We start from the raw sequence: 24,274 nt of genomic DNA, 5'->3' as shown, positions 1-24,274 counted from the left end.
GACAGGAAAACAGGAATTTTCTTTTGCTGTTTCAGCATTCCTATTGTTCATATCCTCCATAGTGCTTTTCCTAAATCTATGGAGTTTACTACAGGGGATGGTAAACCAGGTTGTAGTGTGCCCATGTCTTCAGTGACCTCATTGATTTTACGTAGGTCTTGTAGGAGTCACCATTTATCACTGTTTTGTTTTTGATTGAGAAAGATGGGTGTATTCCATGGGCTTGTGGCCAGTATAATGTGACCCTTTTGGAGTTGTTCTTGTATTAAAGACTTAAGCGTGATGAGTTTTACTTCAGGGAGAGGCCACTGATCAATTCACATGGGTTTATCAGTTTTCCAGATTAATTTAGGGACGCCACGCTGCTCAATGGCTCCAATTAAAAATTTGTCTCTAGGCGCATTCCCCACTGGGAGAAAATGTGTCTTCCCCACAAAATTATGGGGGCTTTTACCATGAAGGGTCTGGTGGTGGTGATATGGCCTTCGGGTCCCTCAAACCTAATCAACTGCATACTTCTCAGGCTGTCGCTGGTACCTCCAATCCCTGATAGCGTTCCTGAAGCAGGTGTAAGAGCCCAGTCGGGAGGCCACTTGGGCTGTGAGATGACTGTCACATCCACACCTATGTCAATGAGTCCTGAGAGAACAATCTTTTTGGTGTTAAGTTCTAGAGTGCAGATTAGTTGAGGCCGATTGCGGCTTATTATCCTAGTCCACATTACTAAGGATTCTGATGTGTTGTTAGAGTCCTGTTCGGGGAGCAAAATCGCTTGAACAATTACCAGTCCCTGGGGGATAAAGCGAGGTGGGTCAGGGCACATAGCTAACACTGATTTCTTGTTGGAATGTCACTGATAACACAGAGGGGAACACAAAAAATCCCTCAGTCCTTGATCTACACATCCCCAAAATTAACAGTTCACAGGGCCAATCTTCAGGCCCAAGTTGACCTGTTCATATGGTGTGTGTAAAATAATCGGTCAGTGTTACTGGGTTGGCACTTGTCAGCTCCAATCTGGAACCTGGGGGCAAGGCTGCTTGTAGCCCCGGGAGGAGGTGTTGAAGCTCTGAGCTACCTGGCTTCCAGTGGTCATGGGCAGAAATGGCTGAGGCATTTGTGTCATGGCGCAGGGCCATTCTGCATTCTGCTGGAAGTTTCTCTAGGCCAGCTTGCCATAACCCCCCTGTTTTGGGTGACATTGGTTAGTGTGAGAGTAACTCCTTTTACGTTTGGAGCAGGCAGGAGCCTTGGCCCTTGCTCCTTGTTGGGGACAGTCACTTTTGAAATGTCTGTGTTTGCCTCATTCAAAACATGGGCCAGGACCTTGTTGTTGTGGTCCTTGGGTGACAGTTTGTGTGGCAGAGCTAGGACCTTACTGTTGTTGAAGTCCTTGAGGAATAATCTGCATTGCTGCCAGAGCCTCTGCTATGCTTTGCCCTACTGCCTGAGCCTTTAGGGTATCCAAGTGTTCCGGTGTTCCAAGGCGATAACAGGCCTCAATCATTTGCAATAAAGTTGGCTCAGGCTCAAGAGGAAGGACACATCATACTTTCTTGCCCTCGGGATTTGCATTTGACATGCCTAATTTTTTAGTAATTTGTCTTTAGCTTTCTCTTCTATGATTTGTTTTTCAATGGTTTGCTTAAGGTGGTCAATGAATTTCATGTATGATTCACCAGGCTCTTGCTTTGTATCTACAAAATCATGTGTAGGTGTGTTACCATCTGGCACTTGCATGAGTGCTTTCTTTGCTGAGTTTTTAATATCATCAAGCACTGCCCTTGGGAGGTTTGTGGCTTGCTCACTGGGCTGGGAGTATGCCCCTTCTCCAGTTAAATGTTCTAGTGTTAGCATTGCCCGTGTTTGGTCCTTAGCACAGTCAAGCAACAATTGTTATAACAGTCTTTTTCACCCCCCTTCCCACAGAGTGAATTCAGTGGAGGATAGCAGCACAGTCATCATATGTTTTAAGTCATGGGGAGTTAATACGTGTGCAGTAAAAGTAGCCCGTATTAGATTGTTAAAAAAAGGAGAATCCCTTCCATGGTCTTTGGCAGCTTTGCACAGTTCTTTTATTTCCCCATAGGCTAGAGGTTCTCATTTAGGCCTAGTTCTCCCCCTTCTCTACTGCACTGGAAAAGCAGTGATTTTTGAAACCATTTCCCAATTCCTATCCTTTACCACATTTGTCTGTATCCTTTCCTATGGATTGATGGAATCACTGGATCCAGAAGAGGTCAGGTCTTCTTCCGAGGAGGAAGGGGAGTATGCAAGCACAGTGTTTTTATTGCTGGATGGGTAAAGGCAGAGCTTGTTCTCCAGCACAGTCACCGACATGAGCGCCACCATGTTGGAGAGCAGCACTTCTGGGACCATGGTGGGCATGGTTCTGGTTTTCCCAGAAGGGGTGTGGCCCAAGGCATGCTGGGAGTTGTAGTCTGAAGCGGGAGTGGTGGGACCCGGAGCGACAGGGGTGGAGCTGAGGGAGGAACCTTGAGGCAACATGGCGACTCGAGTGGCATAGACATCAGAAGGGTGTTTAGCAGGCAATACAACAGGATATTTGGATGAATAGGAGGGAGGTTGGGATGGTGAAGGAACAGGAAAGGCGGGGGAGGAGGATCCAAGACAGCATGGCCACTGTTGTCTCGGATCCCAAGTGGAGGAATTGGAGGTGGACATGGGGTGGTGAAGTAATGGGGCGGACTGATGTTTCCTTTGAGCACGCTGGCAATGTCAGCCCCATGTCCCAATCTGGAGTAGAGAGAAGGGTGAGAAAGGGAGGGGTACGAAGAGGCAGGAGTTACAATTTGTATGGGCTCCTGTGTCTGGGACGGGCTCCGCCCTCGTATCGTATCCTATCCTCCCCCAGGGTTAGAAGGGTTAAAAGCAGTCTCGGTTTGGGAAGGAATCGTGTGTGGTGGGACGGCCCTGGACCTCTCGGGAGCGGTGGTGGCTCTGTGGGGAGAGTCCAAACTAGATTCACACTGCGATGGAGAAGTGGGGGTGGGGCTCAGCGATGGGAGTCGCTCCTCTTCAGCTTTTAGTGTTTTGGAAATCAGGCAACAGACGCGCTGCGAGGGGGTCCCCCCTAGTAGCTAGGTCATAAAGTGTGACCCCTACCAAGTCCCAAAAGCCCACGGAAAAAATTTTACAGTTTGTGCTGTTTTCCGAAGCACCATGTGGGGCCAAGCTGGCAGCAGGTGTGGCTGTCCTGCAGGCTGCGGCTGCTGGGCTGGCAGCAGGTGCGGCTGTCCCATGGGCCATGGCTGCCAAGGCAGAAGTGGCGGTGCCGGCAAGCAGGGCTGGGGTGGAGCAGAGCCTGGTGGGCAGATGAGCACGGGGGGTGGCAGCACTGATGGCTACAGTTGCTGAGAAGTTGCAAAATACCCACTTTAGAAGATTTCTTTAAATCACGCTTTTCAACCTTTCTTCTGTGGACTGCTAACAAAAGTTCAAAACGTCCATATACGTCCCTTTCTAATCTTGACAGTCTTATTCCAAGCCTGTAGAGTAATTGGGATTAAATGGGGTATGCCCACCTGGTTGGGGTAGGTGCAACAAGAATAAGTGTCCCTTTTCTCCGCTTACCTGCTTTTTGGGCAGGCATCTGAAGGAACTGAGCCAACTCTGAGGGTAGCTCATAACCACATCAGGCCTGATGATTTAATCCACAGAAGAGAAAAAAAAGTCCTACCGGTTGGCCGAGACCCAGACAAACTGAACTGAGAAGGTCCCTCAATATGATGTCCCTGTTCTTGCATGCCAACTGTTGCAGTCTTCGCTCACTGCGACCCCTAGTCCAGCTTGGCCGGGGGGAACATGGCAAAATGAAGGAATGGGTGCGATGGACTTGCCTGAAAATAAAGACTTTAATAGCAAAATAACAAATGTAGAAACCACATGATTAAGGGTCAAGATCCAAAGATGGGAAGGATGTGGCGAAGGCAACAAGGTATAGGAGTAATCTGAGAGCAGGGGTGCAATCATGAACGTGAACTTGGAACATGACCTTATTTGTTACGGGTTCCGAACCAACTGAGAACAAGAACCAGAAACCTGACCAAGTATAGAATAGTTCCATTAACACTGATTCCCATGACCACACTCTTCTCGCCATGACCTGACTAGATGTCCCTTTTTCAGTATCCTGTTTCCCATGGTCTTCGGTTGATGCCTCCTGTATATGCTTCTGAGACTAAACCACTATTTATCCCAGCCAGCCCTGTTTCCATATACTTCTTGCTTACTGAGTCCCGGGACCACTGTCACAAGTGTTTTCTTCTTTAGGAGCATTTCGGACATGTAAAGATTGTGGTATTGATTGTTAGCAATCTGGTGGGTGCTGAAATCAATTGGTACCTCTTAATACTGGTCAGAAAAGATCAAGGTTTGGTGGCAAGAGCAGCCCAACAGCAGTTGGTATCTTACTGTCAAATTTTCATAATTTGAATGCAACATGACTTTACCTTTAGTGTATTGATACCATTTATTTTTCAGTAGTATGCCTACTGCAAATCCACGTTGCAATATTTAGATTTTATTCTATGAGCTTAATAATTAAATAAACAAATAATATTAGTGGCTTGTGGCTGAGAAAATTACTTGAGGTGAGGGATTGGTTGGCTTACAGCTCCTTTCCAGCCTTTCTGTAGAATTTGGGCATGTCACCTGTTCTCTCAGTTGGCCAGACCATATGTCCTGGTTTCAGTAGTGATAAAGTTAATTTCTTCTCAGTAGCTGTTATAGTGTCATGTTTTGGATTCAGTATGAGAATAATGTTGCTAACACAGTGATGTTTTGGTTGTTGCTGAGTGTCACAGCTATAGCTGGTCTGTAACCTGAACAGATGAAATAGGCCATAACAGACCCCAACTCCCAGCTTAGTTTGTTAGAGAATAGAAGTAAACAAGTCCCCAGGTAAGACGATAGGTTGGATTCAAACTCAAACAGGGGACCCCAGCCAATCCCATTCAATCCTGAATGCAGAAATCTAATTGGCCAGTGAGCTGGGCAGTGTTAAGACCTCGACCAATCAGGTGTTTGGGAATGGGAATTTTGAACCCCCTCACTAAAAGTTGGCTGTTGTCGCATGATCTCGGCATGTTCAGTTGTGTGCCTGTCTCCAAAATTGCAACAAATGTAACAGCTGAGTAGTGCTTACCCAGGTCAAGGACTTTTCAGTGTCTCATGCTCTGCCAGTGAGGAGGTGCACAAAAAGCTGGGAGCCTAGCTGGGACAGGTGACCCAAACTGGCCAAAGAGATTCTGCACCATAGAATGTCATGTCCAGTATATAAACTGAGGCAGTTACCTGGAAGGGAGGCTAATCACAGCTTGAGGATGGGGTTTGGCATCAGTCAGTGGGTGGTAACTGTATTGTGCATCACTTGTTTTTCTTGGGTTTTCTCTTTTTTATTTACTATTATTATTCTTATATTTAACTTTGTTTCAATTATTAAACTTTTCTTATTTCAACCCACAAGTTTTACTTTGGATTCTCCTCCCTGTTCTCCTGGAGTGGGAGGGGTGGTGGGCAAGTGGCTGTGTGGTGCTTAGTTGCCAGCTGGACTTAAACTGTTGCCTTTTTCCCAACTTGGAAATGAAACTTGAGATAATTTTAGTAAGGAGGTAATATTAAAGTGGATATTTATTTGAAGGCCTTCAGGAGCAGTTATGGAAAGATGTCCACAAAAGCCCGCCCACACAGGGTGAATACAGTTTTTATAAGTTCACCAAATCAGCATAATTGACAAAAAAGCACCAATTAGGAGGACAAGGTCAAGCCCCCCCTTCTCTGGAGCTCCCCCTTCAGCAGTAGCTGTACTTTGTCCATTAAAATGTATCTCAAAGAGTTGTTCTCAACCTTGGTAGCCAAGAAGAACTAAGATAGCATAGGGGTCTTGTACCCCCCAGGGCTTGGAGCTCTGGAATTTGTTTTGTGTTTCTGCCTAGGGAAAGGCCATGGAAAAGTACTGGGAAAACTCATCACTAATACAATAGACTAAAGAGCTACAAAAATATGTGCAAAAAATACAGAGAGCATTTAAAAGAAAAAAGATGAAAACCAAAACGGCATCAAAACCTCACACCATAAAATGAGTGAGTTACTGCTCCATGCCAGGAAGATACTGGCTGAAAGACATTAATTGGAATTGAATGAAAGTATTTAAGCTTTAAATTACCTGAGAGTTGGCTTTGTTTATTTCCTGTGCTTATACGCGTAAAAAGGTCTGTCCTGGGTTGTAAGATGCATGTGTGTTCTATTTCCCATCTGTTAGAGGTGAGGCAGTTATCTTCTATTAATTGGGAAGTTTACTTTATTTCTTCCACAACCAATCCTTCCTCTGGAGAGATATCTTCTGTTAATGGGACATTGAACCTCACTGCATGGCTGATAAAGTTACATCATCCCATTGTGAGATGCTTTGCTCAGGGGGAGGAGCCAAGCATTCCTACCTAGATAAAATCTGAGATTTAGAACACCAGAGCAATTTTTTCCCACTGGATTCCAAGAGGAGCAGCTGTCTTCTCCACTGTATTCCTAGAGGAAGGCCAGGCCCATCTACACCACCACTGGACCTTCAGAGGAAAACTACACCCTTCCACAGGATCACTGCTTCAACAGAACTATACCTGTCACTCCCGGAGGACTGCAGCCACCATTCAATTGGACTGCTACCAACACCCTGACCCACAGGGTGTCGGGTCATATTCTGATTCTGTCAGTGTTGTTTTCTTTTTTGTTTGTACTATTGCAGTTGTATTTTTAATTTTCCTAGTAAAAACCTGTTATTCCCACTCCCATCTCTTTGCCTGAGAGCCTCTTAATTTCAAAATTATAATAATTCAGAGGGAGAGGGGTTTACATTTTCCATTTCAAGGAAGGCTCCTGCCTTCCTTAGCAGACACCTGCCTTTTCAAACCAAGACAAGGTCTGATCATAAAAAATTTACAAACTGTAGTGGCTTAATATCTTATAACTCATCTTCACCAAATAGGCTGTCATAAGTCCAAACCACTTCTAGTTCAGTGCCTTCAGCTCTTAGATAGCTGTAAGAGATGGAGAGATGCTGGTGAGTTGCTGAGTGAGCTACGGAAGTGCCCATAAGACAGCCAGGCTGGTTGTAGTGTCAGTTAAGTAGGCAGCACTGTTACTGGAAAGGAACATCGCAGAGAACTCGAGAAAACAGCTCTCTTATCTGCTGAGAGTCAGATGTCAAGGGTTGTGCAATTTTGGAGCACTGTTTTGCAAGATCAGGTGAATCTCCAATGCTCTCCCTTGCTTCAGGCCCATGGCTGCTGTCAGGCAAAATACTCACCTTGCTGTCCTTCTGGACTTTGACTGATCTCATTAAGTCAACTATCCAAGGTGCATAGCTTTCTTCTGTGAAGTTGAATAACAAAAGGAGTTGATGGGGGCTCACTGCCCCAGCATGTAGGCAGTTCTGTCTCTTAACAGCCCGTGCCTCATGGCACTCATTTCTGCTTCAATATTTCCAAATATCAGCAATAGCAAGGTACATTTGTGCCTATCTGTGCTGGACCAGATTTGATTTTTTTGAGAGACAACACAAGACCTTCTCAAATGAATACTGCTGTACTGAGATAGGTTTACTACTTTGAAGTTACATTGCAGTTGTCCTGATCTGCTAACAAGTTATAAGTGAATAATTCAGTGTTTGATTACTTTCAGGATATTTGAGATAAATGTTCTTAATCTGAAAAGCATGATTAATTTACTACAATTATGCACAAGCAATTTAAAATGTGGCTTTTTTGGTGAGCATTACTTTATTGACCACGGTAGAACAATAGATAAACATTTGTTGGAAAGAGGAGGTTTATTTATATAGAACAGCATGAACCAGCAGAGGAAACACAGAATACATTTCCTTTGAGTAACAGAAATGGATAGGTAAAGTGGGAAAATTTGTTAAAATCTTATAAAAACATGGCACATCCTTTCCCAGATAGGGGTGGTTAGATGTTTAATGGCTTCTGCATACTGATGTGTTCTATGTGTGCCTGGGAAATAAAATAATTTCGGATGGAAAAATCTAGCACAGACGTTTTTACGGAATTGCCTTTTCAAATAAGTGCAGTATCGGTGCATCAATGAAAGGAGAATAATATTTCTAAGCAATGTCTGATTAAGTATCCATCTGTGTCAGTAAGCATCACAACATTTTTCAGTGCTGTGTTCTCATTTAAGTAAAAAAACTGGTCTTTCTCTAGCATCACCTCAAGATTACTTTTTCTAGTACTGTTACTAGAAAAGTGAGTGGCAAGAAAAGAATGTGATTTTTTCAGTATAGCCTCTTCCTCTCTCTGACCTATAAATTTCTCAAGTAGAACTAAATAAGGACATTAGTTTTTCTTTCTTTGAGACAAGGCTTTCCTTGGCATAAACATTTTCCCCTGAACTTTGTTCTTCCCTGCATCAAACTCTGAGTCACAGTAGACTTTTTTTCCACTGAGATAAAGACAAAGTTATATTTTATTTACATACTAATACTTGCTCAAATTTTTGATGTCTAAATAGCCAGCTCAGGGGACCTAGAGAGTACAAACCTCACCAGAGCAAGTATTTTTTCCACGTATACAGGAACACAGATTGATGTTGACCAGATGTAGTGTTGTGAGATTACTAGTCTCTGTGCTGTCATCTCACTGAAAATATAATTCACTGATCACTGTATGAGGGATCAAACCAGCATGGTTTGAGTAGTGTGAAAAACGCTAATCACTTGTTTTAAAATTTTTAAAGTTGAATAGTAATAAAATGGTTATAAAAATAGTAATACAAATTAAAGCAAAAATAATTTGGACAATCAGAGTTAGGACAATAAAGGACAATAAAAAAGCAAAGAATTGCGAATGTTTGGATGCTTTCCTCTGGAAAGCATGGGTCGCTAACCAAGGATTAACTCTTAAAAGCAATAGCCTGTTGCATATTCATATATCTCATAGATGATTCAAAAATTCTCTTCAAACAAAGGGTGTTTTCTGGTTATTGTCAGCTTTCCCCCTCATCTTGTAAAGCAGTCATCTTTGTCCCCACCAAGTCTGGTTCTTCCCGACAAGGAGGCAATAATTCTTCTCTTTGGGATTTTAGTGTCTTGTTGCTGTTATCTCTGTGTGAGGAATTTCTTGAGCTAGCTAGAAAAAGTATCTTACATTGCATAGTTTCTATTTTAATATTATGTTATAGCCTATAACTATATTTAACACACTACTGAAAAGGATTAATACAGTATAACTTTCTAACATAACACATATAATATTCATTTTAATATTTATGAAAAGCCAATCATATAATATGCATTTTTCACAAGTAGTTAAAGTTCCTATTTAATGATGAAAAAAATCTTATAAAAACATTGTAATTAGACTGTTAGCAAGGTGGCAACATGTAGATGAAACATTTTTTTTTTTCTGGCTGATAGTCCAGACAGATGGAAAAGCAAGTACAGGTGTTCTTATAGTCCCTTTGGAAGCTGCTATGTAGATGATATTTCCAAGTAGGATATTTGTGGAAAGTCTCTAGTTCATTTTGGCTGCCCTTTAGATTCTTGTCAAGCTCTCTTCTTTGTTCTCTGGGCTAAAAGGCTGAATAGTGCAGAAGCTGTTCTGCACTTATTAGTATGAATATTTAAATATATTCATTTTGGCCAGACTGGTACTCTTTTGATATGTGTTTGAACAACCAAATTTTTCCTTGCATGTACATTTAAAAATTCTTAGAAAAGCTGGGAGTTGCTCTAGCAGGTACAATACAAATCCCACTGTGTATAACACTTGGTTAGTCATTCAGTCATCAAATCTATGTTTTACTTACCCATGTAATAGAAGAATTATTTGATAATGAAGATTTGTGGGTGAAATAGATAGAAATAGTGATTTTATTACAGTATAGGGATGTATTTGTGTCTCAACATGTATACTCATTTGGGTTTGTTGATGTTGTGCTGTGGCCTTGGAAATAAATTGGTACCTACATTAAATTACACTTTCTGAAAATTCTTATTTTAAGTTGCTTTTAAGAGAGTTTTACTCAGTATTAACAAACATTTTTCCTTTATATGTATGTTCTTGTATTTTCTGGTATGTATTTTATTCCTCTTTTTGTTTTTTTGGAAGTAAAATGCTTTGCTGTGTGTTAGGGGTTTTTCTTTCTCATTTAGCAGATGTGAACTTATCTTTCTTTTGTTGTCTGAGATTAACTAACCTTTCTTTCCTTAACACTGGTGTTTCTCTCCCATAAGTATTTTCATCATTCCCTTGCACCATACAGCATTTCATTCATTAGCCCAAAGGAAGTATGAACTCTCTTTTAATTTTCTTTAAAAATGAAGTTTCAAAGTGGGTTAGGGTGGGCAGAACAACACTGAGCTTTTCACAGCACTTTTTAGAATTGTGGAAGTAGCCTCATGTTGTGCTGCAGATGGGGGGGGGGAAACAGCATGCAATTACAAACATACAGTTACAGGAAGCTTGGGATGGATCAGGAATCTGATGAAGGATTGTCCAGGTACTGAAAAATCTTTCTGAGCCATCCATGCTTTCTCGGGCTCTTCAAGTACTAATTGCCCTTGTCTGCAAAAATGCATTTTTTAAAAGCAGTAAATTAAAAATTCTACTGATTTTTCTCATCTACACTTTTTAAAGTGCTGTAAATTTATTGTTTCTATACTTCTAAACCCATAAATTATTTGTTCCATACCATTCATCTGTAAGCAAATGTGTTGAATGAAAGATCTTTATTATATGTTGAATTACAAGTGGAGAGGGACTTCGGCAGGGGGGAATGGCTTCAAACTGACAGAGAGCAGGTTTAGATTAGATATTGGGAAGAAAGTTTTGACTGAGAGTGGTGAGGCACTTGGAACAGGTTGCCCAAGGAAGTTGTTGATGTCCCATCTCTGGAAGTATTCAAGGCCAGGATGGGATTTTGAGCAACTTGGTCTAGTGGAAGGTATCCCTGCCCATGGCAGGGGGTTTAGAATGAGATGATCTTGAAGGTCCCTTCCAACCCAGACCATTCTAGGATTCTATGAACATACTGTCTGTAACTGAAAGCAATGTCTTGTTTAGGTAATACTGTGAAGAGCAGGACTGAGTTATTTGGGTAAATTATTCTTCCTCTTCTGTTCTTGTTTAGGCTGCTGTATTGCTGAAGACCTTATCTAGTTCACCCAATCTTCCAGACCATGTGCTCCATGCTTTGAGATCAGGAGGACCTTAGTGTTCTGAAATGAAGATGGAGACAGTGGGAAAAGCAGAACTTGTTGATTCAGTTCCACCAAAGACTTCTGAAAAGCAAGAAACTGATCCTGATGAACATGGACCTATAGAACTTGAGACACAAACTCAGAAAGACAACATGCGTGCTGCAGCAGACTCAGCGGTGCTTTCTTCAATGCCTTGCTTACTGATGGAACTGAGGCGAGACTCTTCAGAGTCTCAGTTGGCATCTACAGAGAGCGATAGGCCAATGGGTGGTCGAGTTTATGAGAGCGACTCTTCTAATCACTGCATGCTTTCCCCTTCCTCCAGCGGGCATTTGGCTGACTCAGACACGTCTTCTGCGGAAGAGAATGAGCCCTGTCAAGCTGAAGGTACTGTAGAGGGAGACCTTTCTGCGGTGTCTGGGGCTGCAGTTGGGAGGAAATCCAGGAGATCCAGGTCTGAAAGTGAAACTTCAACAATGGCTGCCAAGAAAAACCGACAGTCTAGTGATAAGCAGAATGGTCGAGCTACCAAGGTAAAAGGTCATAGAAGTCAAAAGCACAAAGAAAGAATCCGTCTCTTGAGACAGAAGCGGGAGGCAGCTGCTCGCAAGAAGTACAACCTGCTTCAGGACAGCAGTACCAGCGACAGTGACCTGACGTGTGACTCAAGCACAAGCTCATCAGATGATGATGAAGAGGTTTCAGGGAGCAGCAAGACAATCACTGCAGAGATACCAGGTAGAGGATGTTTTTTAAACTGAACTGTAACACATCTGACATAATTTTTCAGCTGTCATGCTAAATTAGATGAGTCACACTTGAGAAAAACCAGGAGAACTGCAGCTCTGTGTAAATTTGAAGACTGCAGTGTATTAAGACATGGGCAAATTTTAAAATCTGTCCTGAGGTTTCAGATCACTTTTGCACACCAACAAAGCATAGAAATGGTAAATTGGAGGAAGGACTATCTTTGAATTCTGGAATTTTTAGATATTTTCATTTATAAGCCTAGATAAGCTCTTGTTAGTGCTGTCAAATCCCATTAGATGGTGATAATCTAATAAATACCTTCTGAAGATAAATAGCCAGCTTTGCTTTAATATCTTAAGACCACAGATTGGCAGCTGTGTTAAAAATAATACAGCATACCTCTTGCCTGTGTTACAGTAAGGCCCTGTTCATTACTGCACTGTCCTTTCAGCTCTATGTTTCAGTGCATGACAAACCTGTTTAGCCTTATTGTAAGTTCTTGCAGATTGCAGCTGGTCACCTATTTTAGGATATAAATATGAATTTGTTTACTCAGATGCCCAAGCTATATCCACACCTAAATTTTCAACATCTTAGACAAAGCTGTTACCATTTTCCTATGTCATAAGGATCTATAATTTCTATATTTTTAATTTTCTGACACATCTGTGTTAAGATTATAGGCAGCAAATTATAGGGGCCTTCTCATAATTTTATTAGCAAAAGAAACATTAATTCTTCAAGTTTTTTGTCTGCTGAGTCTTTGTTATTAGCTCAAGTGCTGTGGACAGGATTTTGTGTCAAAAATTATTTCAGCATATTATACCACAGAACCATCATCATATGGCAATCAAAAATAAAATCACATAAAAAGAAACTTTTTGGCTTGCCAATTTTTACTAGATTACATGCTTTTATGCCTCTTGTGTTAGAAGTTGGGTGTTGTGGCTTTTTTTTGAGATAAATATCAGCTTGCATAGGGCAAGAAGATTTAAAGGAAAACTGCAATAATTAGTCTTGAGTTGCTGAACTAATGTTTGCTAGATGAATTAAAATATTTGCAGCAGATTTTGCAAATAACTGTTTTAACTGACTTGGTTATGGTGAATAATTCTGTCATCATGAGAACTGGGATTTTTCCCACGTATTGCTAGGAAGCAGGTTGCACAAAGTAAATATTTATTATTAGAAAGTCTGTGAAAGGCATAGTCTATAATTATTGTGTAGTAAACTCTTAATAGAGATCTAAAAATATTTGCCAATTTAATAGTTACTCAGACTTCTAGCTTTTATAATTCTATGCCTTTTTCTTTGCTATATTTATACTTTGCTGGGCAATTAAAGCCTCATTTAAAGCCTGTTGAAGAAGACTACTTCATTGAGTTTTGGGACAGGTTTCTCGCCACCTCACAAACCCCGCCAAACTTACACAATAAGTCCCCCAGGTTATATTCTTTTTTTTTTTAAAGTCATTAAAGGATCTTGTGACCCAGGAAGGCACCACAGGGTATTTTCACATCTGCTTAGATTTCTGACTTCCATTGGAGAGACCTGAAACCACTCTAGTGTACTTTGTGTCACTAGGCTCTTCTGTATTTGAGTTCTTGGTCTTAACCATGAGATGTTTGCAGTGAAGAGTTCCCATTGCAGTACACAGAAAAACTTGATTATTTAATGATGATTATACTAAGGCCCAGTTTTGCCTGTGATGCAAGATATGAGAGTGCACAAACCATCCTGAGGAACAATGATGCTTATTCATAGCACATATCATTTGCTTTATGCTAAATTCCACTTATGACATTCAAATGTTTGAGCTGTCCTTTTGCTGCAATTAGGTGCAATATGTACCTGCCACATTGTGGTTTTCCTTTAAATAGAAATGACTTTGGTTTGTGGGAAATGTTTTCCAAGTACAAGTGAAAAACATTCTCTATAGACATAAGGACAAGGTTGGCCAAAAATGCATCCTATGCTACTTGTGGTTAATGAAATATTGTGGTCTTAGATGCAGTGGAGTTGTGAGTCTGAGTAGGACTTAGAGCTCTCCATTGCAGTGGTAGTTTCACATGCCATTTGCGATCCCTCTTATTGGAACTGGCAAAGTACTTAAATTCTTTTTCTTGACTAGAAAGCTGCTTTAGTGCACTTGGTATTACACTGTGAATTACTTAAAATTTAGGGAATGAACACATAGAAATTATTATAAGGTATCAAAAACATTACTGGAAATTCAGTGCATGAATGTCCTCTGCACGCAGGTTTAAAGAGGTTTAACTTGATGCTTGAACTTGAGTATCAGGACATAAGCATGAAAAACCTTTTGCAGTTACTTTTGAAAAAGTCTGTATGCATTGATGCATAAGAGTCTTACAGGTAGTCTGTGTTCCCCTCAGTTTTAGTGTATTTGGACATTTCAGCTGTAGTGCTGGTTACTGTCTCAACATCGCTTATTATTGGGACTGATTTTCAACCACTCTGAAAAATAGCTTTGCCAACAGAGATGTTCTAAAATTTTTAGTGACAGTTAATGTGGCCTTCATGTATGAAGGTTATGCATACTCTGGCTCTTAACCTTCTCTCAGTGCATGTATTGTAACAGCCAACAGTTTGCTTGTGTGTGGTCTGAAAATTGAAGTGCCACATTTGAGAATACAGTAGTCTTTCATGTTGTGTAACTAAATTTTGTCCATTTAAATAGTGTGGGTTTGGCTAAACTAGTAAGGTAAGGAAAATGTTTAGTGAATACATAATGCCATGAAGTTACAAACAGAGCAGTTATGCTGTAGAGAGTCAGTTCTCACTGCTGAACTCAAATGTCCTGTGCATTAAAATACTGTCAGGCTTGGTTTTCTTCTCAAGAAAGATTGAAGAGTAAAGAGTTGAGATCTTACTGGTGATACTTCAATACAAGTATTGTGAGCTCCATAGGACCTAAGCACAATATAAGTTATTTTATTCTGAATGCTTTCTGTGGTGTTAATTTACACCTGAAAATACAGGTTCAATCTAAACTTCAAGGGTGTTACTTAGAATCTTCTCACTGAAGTGAGCAGTCATAAGCTCAGACTCTTTAATTCAAGGGAATGCCAGGATGTTTGAGTTACTGCAGACGAAGAGCAATTTCTTATCTTTTAATGACTGAGCCTCTCTGTTGGCATTTAAGATTTTGCCATTCTTAAACACTAGATAGCATTCACAGCCTAAGAGGATGATCTTTGAATCCTTGAATAGGTTCTGCTAGATCTGCTGCTGTTAAAAGTTTTTCCTTTAAACAATTTTGAATTTGACCATACAAATTAACTCTGAATGAAATTGGCATGAGAGCAAGTTGGGGAATCAATATTTATTTCTATGCAAACACTTTTTTTTGAAAGAACAAAAAGGTTTTTAAAACTTCAAATATAATAGAAAAATATTGGCATTTCACCATTATTGTGCTTTTTACAGCTCAGAAAACTCTGAAGTGAAATAAGGGTGACTCATGTTTCAGGCTTTCAGAAGAATCTGTTGAAAAGTTTGAGTGTTGACATTGAAAATGTGTTGCAGCTCACTTTGTTAAAAAAAAAAAAGGAAAAAAAATTGATTTTTTTTAATATTAAGAAATCCAAAGGGGAGGGCACAGTGTGTATGTATGAGGGACTCTCAAGCAGGTTACTTCCTCTCAAGAACTGTACATAGACCTTGGAAAAAGCATCTTGCAAGGGATAAATTTGGTTCAAGTAACTCAGGATGACGCTTATAAGAACAGGGAGGAAAAAAGAATCCATTAAGGAGGATTTGCTGTAAGATACTCATTTGCAAATGTCAGTAAGCATAACAACATGGAGGAATACACCATTGCTAGTTAGAATGAAGATGTAACATATCTCCTTAAATTGTTGTCTTGTCAGAGTTCCTATATTAAATAACTGTAGATTTGGTTATTATTTAGATGATACTTAATAGATCACATAGTGTCGATGCATTTCTTAAGTGCTGTTTTGCAGGAGGTAGTGTTTTGTGGAGATAAACAAAACTCCACAACTTTTGTGAAAGTTGTAAAGCTGGTATGTTTATTACAGCACTGGACACATGTGGGAATCATTCCCCTAAAATGAAATGACATGCGTACCTCTGGGAACTCTAGGTCCCTTTTTATCCCTCTCTCAAATCCATATGCATGCAATTTCACAATAGGTTCATACATATTCATTTTTACAAATTTCGCGTGAAATTTGCTGCTAGTTCTTTATCAGAAAGAATTCCTAGGTCAGGTTGACCTGCTCTCACAGCAGTTTCTCTGTCTCTCTCTGTCTCCCTCCCCTTATCTCTGTCCTTCACTGAAGCAGTTTCTCTGAGCCTAGGCTTTTTACAAGAACAGGCAGTCAGACTAAATAGCTATGTTTTCAAACTACATACTTAACTCAAAGATGTACATTTCACCTAAATCAAAATGGATTTCTACTCTGGAGAATTTCTACTCTGTCTCAGTAGTTTTGAAAATATTATACGAATCTTGGCTTCTGACCCCTTTTGTAATTGCAAATTTCTCTGTGTTTTAACTTGGCAGAATTAAAAAAAACAAACTATAGAGTTGTAAGTTTACAGATAGCAAAGAGACCAGTTAGATAAATGCTAATATTTTTAATATGAAATGCATTTTTATTAGGCTTGATTTTTTTTAACCCTGAAAGCTACAAATAAAGAAAAGATTGAATAAGGCTTGTTATAAGACCTGCAAGGGGAGCATTTGAAACACTGATTTGCTGCTACTGTATATTGTAGATGTACTATGAACGATGCCTTTTGAAAATAGTATTGTAGGGTACTATACATTTCAATACCTAGTTTCTTCAGTTTGCAAAACAATTTTATCAACTTTGACCATGATAGTTCATTCTTAACTTTAAAAACCTGGCTAGGTTGTCTCACATACTATCATAAATAGTTTTTATTTAAATTGCAATTAAAACTTACTCAATGTTACTCAGGGGTGTCTGTTCATAAGCCTGTGGAAATCAGAAAGACTGTCATTTAGTTATTTGATTTTAGGATAAGATCCCTGACTAAAGATGATCAGTATCATATTGGATGTTCAATACTAGGAGTATATGAATGGAATGAATATTTTTTTTCAGGGAGGAAAAAGACATTGAATATATAAAAGGAACCACATTTTAGGAAAAAGGTACCATTTTACGTAATTATTTTAGTTAAAATGCAGTCAGAGGAATGTTAATTAGTTACTATATAGTCTATATTTATTTTTGAGTAGAAGACATGAATGCTAAATTTCCAGCTTGTCTGATAGGTAAACAGATGGGGGTTTAATAGAATATTTTTAGCCCCTGATGGGTAGTGTTGCTGCTGCTCAGAAAAAGGATGATAATCCTGGGCTTTGTTTAGCTGTTACTGAAGGTCTTATATATACCTCATTTATATAGCTCCAAAAAAAGAATGTGTTGTTTAAGCAATACTGGAATTTAATGTACACACTGAAATCCGAAAAAAAGATTTAGTGCCTTATATTTTTATTAGTAAATATTTGGTTAGGTTGTGCAATGATTTCTCTCATTCTTAGGATATTTTCTATTATTCTTAAGCTAGAGGATCCCACAAGTTTCATATTTACATATTAAATTGTCAGGTTCTGTTGCTGCTTTTTGTATTGTAATATGATGCTTGTCTTGTTTCAGAATTACCTTAGGTAATGTTTGTGTGTTTGGATGGCATGCACATATTGTTTATTATTCCTCAAACAGGTACAAAGTCTCAGGGTTTTTTTTGTTTTATTGCTTCCTAGATGATTCCTCTAAACATAAAAATATAGATACTGCTGCCTTTTGTTATTGATATGTAGAGTAAGGTAATAAGGATGGCCTTTTCTTCTTGCTGCTAAAGTTCTTTCTGATAATCCCAAAGCCAGTCATTTTAACCATCATTTTGATGGATAGAAGGAAGGAGAACAATTTCCTTCGAACTATGCCCTGTTTTCTGCCTTGCCTAGGATTAATGCTAGGAGTGCTGCACAGATGGTGGGTCATGTGAGGAAAGGCACATTTCTAGTTGTTGTGAGGTTGATCACTCCTACATGTCATGTGTATTAACCCTGTGATGGAGCTGTGTCCATCAGACCTAAGAGAGGTTGCTTTTACCTCATATATTAGCATATCATTCACATATCTTTTCATGCTTGTGTGTTTTTGTTATCTTCTTCATTGGTGTTTGTGTTTTCCAAAATTAGACCAAGAGCTTTGGGCTTAGCTACTTTGGATGCTGCAGTCACTATATCAGCCTTTATCTCTCTCTCATGTAGAATTTTGTCTGTGTTTAACAGTCTGTTATAAAAGGGTTCAAGTGTGTAAGTACAATATGCATAATTATTCACATTTAAAGTTAATAGCATTTTGGATCACAGCTTAACAGAACTAAACATGTTATTGTATGATGTTTTTTGACACCTTCAGTTGAATTAAAAACAGAAATTGCAAGGGAATTGGACTAATTTAGTTTATTTATAAAATAAAACCTTAGACAGAATTGTCTGAGAATTCTAGAATAAAAATAATTTTGAAGCCAAAATGTCTATTATAACCTAAGTGGGTGTAATTTTGTTTTTTACAGTAATACTGTTGGCTGATATTTGCTAATTCCTCCCCAATTGTCATATCTAAGGGACAGCATTAGAAAAGCTGTTTTCTTGACTTAGCATGCCTTAATAAGCAATAATATGTTCTTACTTAATGATATCTTATCAAATGGCCTCAATGTCTTTAAAGCTGGCTTCAGTCGTGCTGGGGGATCTGGAGAAACGACCAGGGAAATTCCAGGATTGCTTGACAGGGGCACTAGGTGGGATAGGAACTGCATAGGCAATGTCCTGGAAGAGGCCATGAACTGCTTTGCCAAGATGCAGAGGCAGACATGTGACAGTGTTCACAGGGGTTTTCAGATGAGGGAAGAGACGAGGATTTGACTCCATATTTCAGAAGGTTTGATTTATTATTTTACGATATATATTACATTAAAACTATACTAAAAGAATAGAAGAAAAGGTTTCATCTCAGAAGGCTAGCTAAGCTAAGAATAGAAAAGAAAAGAAGAATGATAACAAAGGTTTGTGGCTTGGACACTGTGTCCAAGCCAGCTGGGCTGTGATTGGCCATTAATTCCAAACATTCACATGAGACCAATCACAGACCCGCCTGTTGCATTCCATAGCAGCAGATAACCATTGTTTACATTTTGTTCCTGAGGCCTCTCAGCTTCTCAGGAGGAAAAAACCCCAAGGAAGGATTTTCATAAAAAGATGTCTGCGACAAGACAGAGGAGAAATTTCTCATGTGGATAGAAAAGCTTACTCGTCTTGACATGGAAAAAGAAAGCAAGCAACAACTGGAGCCCAGAGAACCTAAAATTCAACTAGTTGTCCAAAGAACCCCCCCTACCACACAGTCAGGGGCTTTCATACAGATGCCTGATAGCCAAGTACTTCCACAGCAGTTGTTTAATTTTTACATGGTCTATCAAAATGTCAATGCTACGTTAGAGTTTCCAGTGATTTTTAATAACAGTTTTCTACCTATCTTTTCAGAGAATGGGAATATTGCAGAGCCTGATCTGAATCAATAATAAGCTGGAAAAAAAAATCTCATCTTTGCAATTTTGATGTTACTTTGGATTATGCTAAAAACAAGGTTTCCTTTTCTCTCCATATGTTTGTTTTGTTTTCTCTTTTGGGTTTTAATACCATGGTGGTTTTTTTTTTTTTTTTGGTTTTTCATTTTATAGCGAATATATATGTTGTTTATGCATGTGTCAGCACACACATATAAACACCTTTAAAGATTTGTAGGGGAAACTACCCTAAGCTTTCATCACCAAACTTGAGAAAATAAAATCCTTGTTTAGATAACCCAAAATCAGTAGAGGTATGTTTGCTACAGTAGGAGCATTCATCCAGATGCTCTTTTTGCATGTTAAAACATTTATATAAGTACCAGACTAGATACAAACTCATAGCATTTTCTTAACTATGTTTACTTCTGAGTTTTTCAGCTTGAACATGTCATACATTAGTGTTCTTTTTCATTTTAGGCAGAAATAATAAATAAGCTTACCTTTAAGATTTAGTTATACATAACAAATGTGCACAACTGATTTTTTTTGTCTCCCAATTAGTGGTTAATTTTCTGTCTAGAGTTTTTATTAATGTCTCTGCTGTGTTGCACATGGCATATTTATGGAAGCAGCTGTCTTATATTGTGTGCACAAATAGGCACGTGTACAAATATATATATGTTTGGTTTGGGTGGAAGTAATCTCTCATTTTAGGTGTTTAGTTTGCTGCTCCCTGGATCTCCTGAGTCACTGGGAAGAGAGAAGCACCTACAGAGGATACCTTCTGGCAGTCTTTCTCTTGTATTAGTTGTCTAAACCTTCCTTATCAACAGTTTAGAATAGATAACTTCTGGCTGAAATGAGGTGAGATAAATTACACCCAACTGCATGTGCATGCATGACCTGTGTCCACAAATGACTTCTGCTTTCTTTCTGTTTATGCAATCAAACTGCATTCTTCATGATGGAATAAAAATAGTCTTGTCAGTCCCTAAGATAAGCAGCTGTCAATGGATGGATTGAGCCTTGACACAGGATGTTAGAGGAAGGCCTGACAGTCAGGTAAATAAACTGCAGTGGTCTGGAGATTGCTGCTCTGGGTCAGACAGCAAGAGCTTCTTCTGAACCATGTTTGAATGCTACTGAAATAATTATTTATTTGTGATGGGGAATGCCAGAACATTAGTTTCATTTAATTAATGCAAAAACTTGCTATTGTATGGATCTTTTTATACTAATAGTTATCCTGAATAGACAGGCTTGAAACTGTGATATTTAAAGTTGGATTAATTTAAACTATATATTAGAATTCTCTATTTAATTCTTACTATTATCACTATACACTGGAATTTTATTGGTTACCTTTCCATTGAGACCTATCTTCATGTCAAATAACTTCTCTGTAGCTGCCAAAAATGTATATTTTTCATCAGTTAAACTTGCTAAAAGTTTCTAATGCAAATTAAATCAGAATTTTAGTAATGGAAATTGAAAGTCTTTATAGAAATAGTTTAAGAGAATGCTATATGTCTCCATAAGCTCTGTTATTTTGCTTTTTGAAAGAGACATTTTTTTCCTAATTATTTTAGTGTAATTCCTTTTCTTTCTATGGGAAATATCCACTGTATCTTCTGTAAGTCTGATAGTTTTTTTAATCTCCCTGAAGTCAGTGGGAGTTTTTTCATCAATTTTTATTGGGGTTTGGATCAAACATGTAACAGAAACTCAAGAAATTATTGTTTTTAATCAGTATATTAAGACTGGTGGTTTTACATTATTCTTGGCCTAGACTTACTTTTATTTTAAGTATATGATGCCTTCATTAAAAAAAATTAGATTAGAGAGCTGTATTATTTTCAGAGTAACTGTTGGAAAGACTCTGCAGGAGATCATTTTAAGTACTGGAATGATTTCTTTCCAGATTACCTTCATGTATAATTTTGATAAAGATTTTGATATGAGTTTGTATCTTGGTTTGAAAAGGCAGGTGAGGCAGGAGCCTCCCCTGAAATGGAAAATGTAAACCCCCTCCCTCCAAATTGTTATAATTTTGAAATTAAGGGGCTCTCAGGCAAAGATATGGGAGTAGGAATAACAGTTCTTTATTAGGGAAGAAAATAAAAAAAATAAATAAACAATGCAGTAATACAAAACAACACTGATATAGTCAGAATACAACCTGACACCCTGTGGGTCAGGATGTTGGTAGCAGTCCAATTGAAATGGTGGCTGCAGTCCTACTGGAGTGACAGATGTGGTTCTGTTGAAGCAGTGATCCTGTAGAAGGGTGTAGTCTTTCTCTGAAGGTCCAGTGGTGGTGTAGATGGGCCTTGTCTTCCTCTGGGAATCCAGTGGAGAAGGCTGCCCTGGTGTCCCAAAATCTCAGATTATATCCAGTTAGGAATGCTTGGCTCCTCCCCCTGGGTGGAGCATCTCACAATGGGATGATGTAATTTTATCAGTCATGCAGTGAGACTCAATGGCCCATTAACAGAAGATATTTCCCAGAGGGAGGATTGGTTTGTGGAAGAGATAATGAAAACTGCCCAATTAGCAGAAAATAACTGCACCACCTCTAACAGATGGCCAATAGAATACACACTTATCTTACAATCCAGGACAGCTTGTTAGAAAAATCCCTTATCTAAAATTGTGTGCATTTCAGGTAAAAGTTAAACAAGTTATTCTATGTTTGATTGTAATTTAATAAACTTGTTCTCATCTCTTTAGCATTTAATATCCTCCAGGGTAGATTATTTGCTGATATATATGGGAAAAATTAATCAAATGCTTCTGGTGTTCAAAGATTAAATATATATAAATATATAAATACCTTTATGATGATGATAAGAGCAGCATATTTTAAAGCATGACAACTTTACAAGTGTTCCCATGCATGTAGAACCACCTTTTTGCTGTGACTGCTTTCTTTCAATGTGTAAGAGTCCCTGTACTGGCTTAAGAATGGTATTCTCCAATTTAGTGTTCACACTGAAACCACTCCAAACTATTTGCCGCTTGCTCACAGAGAATTGGAGGCACAAAAGGTAAAGATCATGGGTTGAGATAAGAACAATTTCCTGGAAACAGCAATGAGATAAGAAAAGAAACAGTAACATCTATGATACTAATAACAAAAGTGTACAAGAGAGGCGAGCAATTCACTGTGCAAATGCTCACCACTGTACCACCAACCACAACATGCAACTGCTGCCACATTACCTCAACCCAAAAGGGACCCCTTTCCCCATTCCCAAAAAAACTTGTGTGAAGGAGTATGGAATAACCTCCTGGTCCTAGCCATGACCCATCCTGGCTACTGTAAAAATTAACCCTGTCCTGGACAGAACCAGGACATGATCCAGTACTTATTCTACACCATCTATGTTATGCCCAGATCCTACACCTTCCAACTATATACATATGCGCACATGTATATATATATATACATATACAAGCACAGGTGACATTTCCATAGTCAATGGCTGTTCCCTCCAAGATGTTTGTTGAGTTTATTTAGTCCATGACTGTGGGTTTTATCCATCCTAGATGTCTTTGTGGGCAGAAGGGCTTGTGAGTTGTTAGCTGGTTACTGTATCACGAGCTCATGACTGGTGTATCTGGAGCAGTCCCTCCCCATTGTCCATGGTAGTTATGGCATACAGTGGCAGTGTCATTCTTCAACCAATATTATACAGTTCAACATTGGTGACTGTTCTCATCCAAAAATCAAATCCCCTTAAGATATACATTGTGTTTCCCTGTCCCTCTGCATTACCCACCCAGGCCCTTGAGCAAAAACAATCCCACAGATGGGTTTGCCTTTGCTTGAGGCAGGACTAATCCAAACTGTCTTCCCTAACACATTCCTCATATATACCATGGGGGACTTTATCCCCTCCTATGGCACGTGGTGGTTTTGATTGGGCCGGGCCAGCTCAATTGGCAGCACCTCTAGTGTTAACTGACCAGGTGGCCTTTGCTATATGTAGATCCCAATGTTTGAAGGTTCCCTCACCCATTGCTTTTAGTGTGGTTTTTAACAGTCCATTGTACTGTTCAGTTTTCCCAGAGGCTGGTGCATGATAGGGAATATGATACACCCACTCAATCCTGTGCTTTCTGGCCCAGGTGTTTATGAGGTTGTTTTTGAAATGAGTCCTATCATCCAACTCAATTATTTCTGGAGTGCTATGTCACTGCAGGACTTGCATTTCAAGGCCCAAGATGGTGTTTCGGGCAGTTGTGTGAGTCACAGGATGTGTGTCCAGCCATCCAGTGTTTGTTTCCAACAATGTCAGCACATAGTGCTTGCCTTGGCAGGTTTGTGGGAGTGTGATATAATGAATCTGACAGGCTTCCCCATATTTATATTTTAACTATTGTCCCCCCCATACCACAGAGGCTATACCTGCTTGGCCTGCTTGATTGCAGTGCATGGTTTACAGTTATGGATAACCTGGGAGATAGTCTCCATGGTTAAGTCCACCCCTTGGTCACAAGCCCATCTGTATGTTACATCTCTTCCCTGAAGACCTGAGGAGTCATGGGCCTACTGAGCCAGAAATAATTCAACCTTATGGTGCCAGTCCAGATCTACCTGAGACACTTTATTCTTGGCAGCTAGATCTACCCGTCTGTTGTTGCGATGCTCCTCATTAGCCCAACCCTTAGGTACGTGTGCAT

General features: G+C 39.4%; 1 protein-coding gene across 3 annotated transcripts in view; it reads left to right on the top strand.

Moving 5' to 3' along the window:
• Nucleotides 1–24,274, top strand: part of LOC139598965 (protein ARK2N-like) — a 98,207-nt gene that overhangs the window by 16,401 nt on the left and 57,532 nt on the right. For all 3 annotated transcript variants that reach the window (XM_071445901.1, XM_071445900.1, XM_071445899.1), the window contains exon 2: nt 11,167–11,974. In XM_071445901.1, coding sequence (XP_071302002.1) covers nt 11,260–11,974 — 715 coding nt within the window. In that variant the 5' untranslated portion in view covers nt 11,167–11,259. The remainder of the gene's footprint in view (nt 1–11,166; nt 11,975–24,274) is intronic.

Source organism: Agelaius tricolor, unplaced genomic scaffold, assembly GCF_023055355.1.
Source record: "Agelaius tricolor isolate 1412-34295 unplaced genomic scaffold, bAgeTri1.0.p SCAF_21, whole genome shotgun sequence".
NCBI lineage: Eukaryota > Metazoa > Chordata > Aves > Passeriformes > Icteridae > Agelaius > Agelaius tricolor.
The sequence above is the reverse complement of the archived record's forward strand: the minus strand, read 5'-3'. Positions and strand labels throughout refer to the sequence as shown.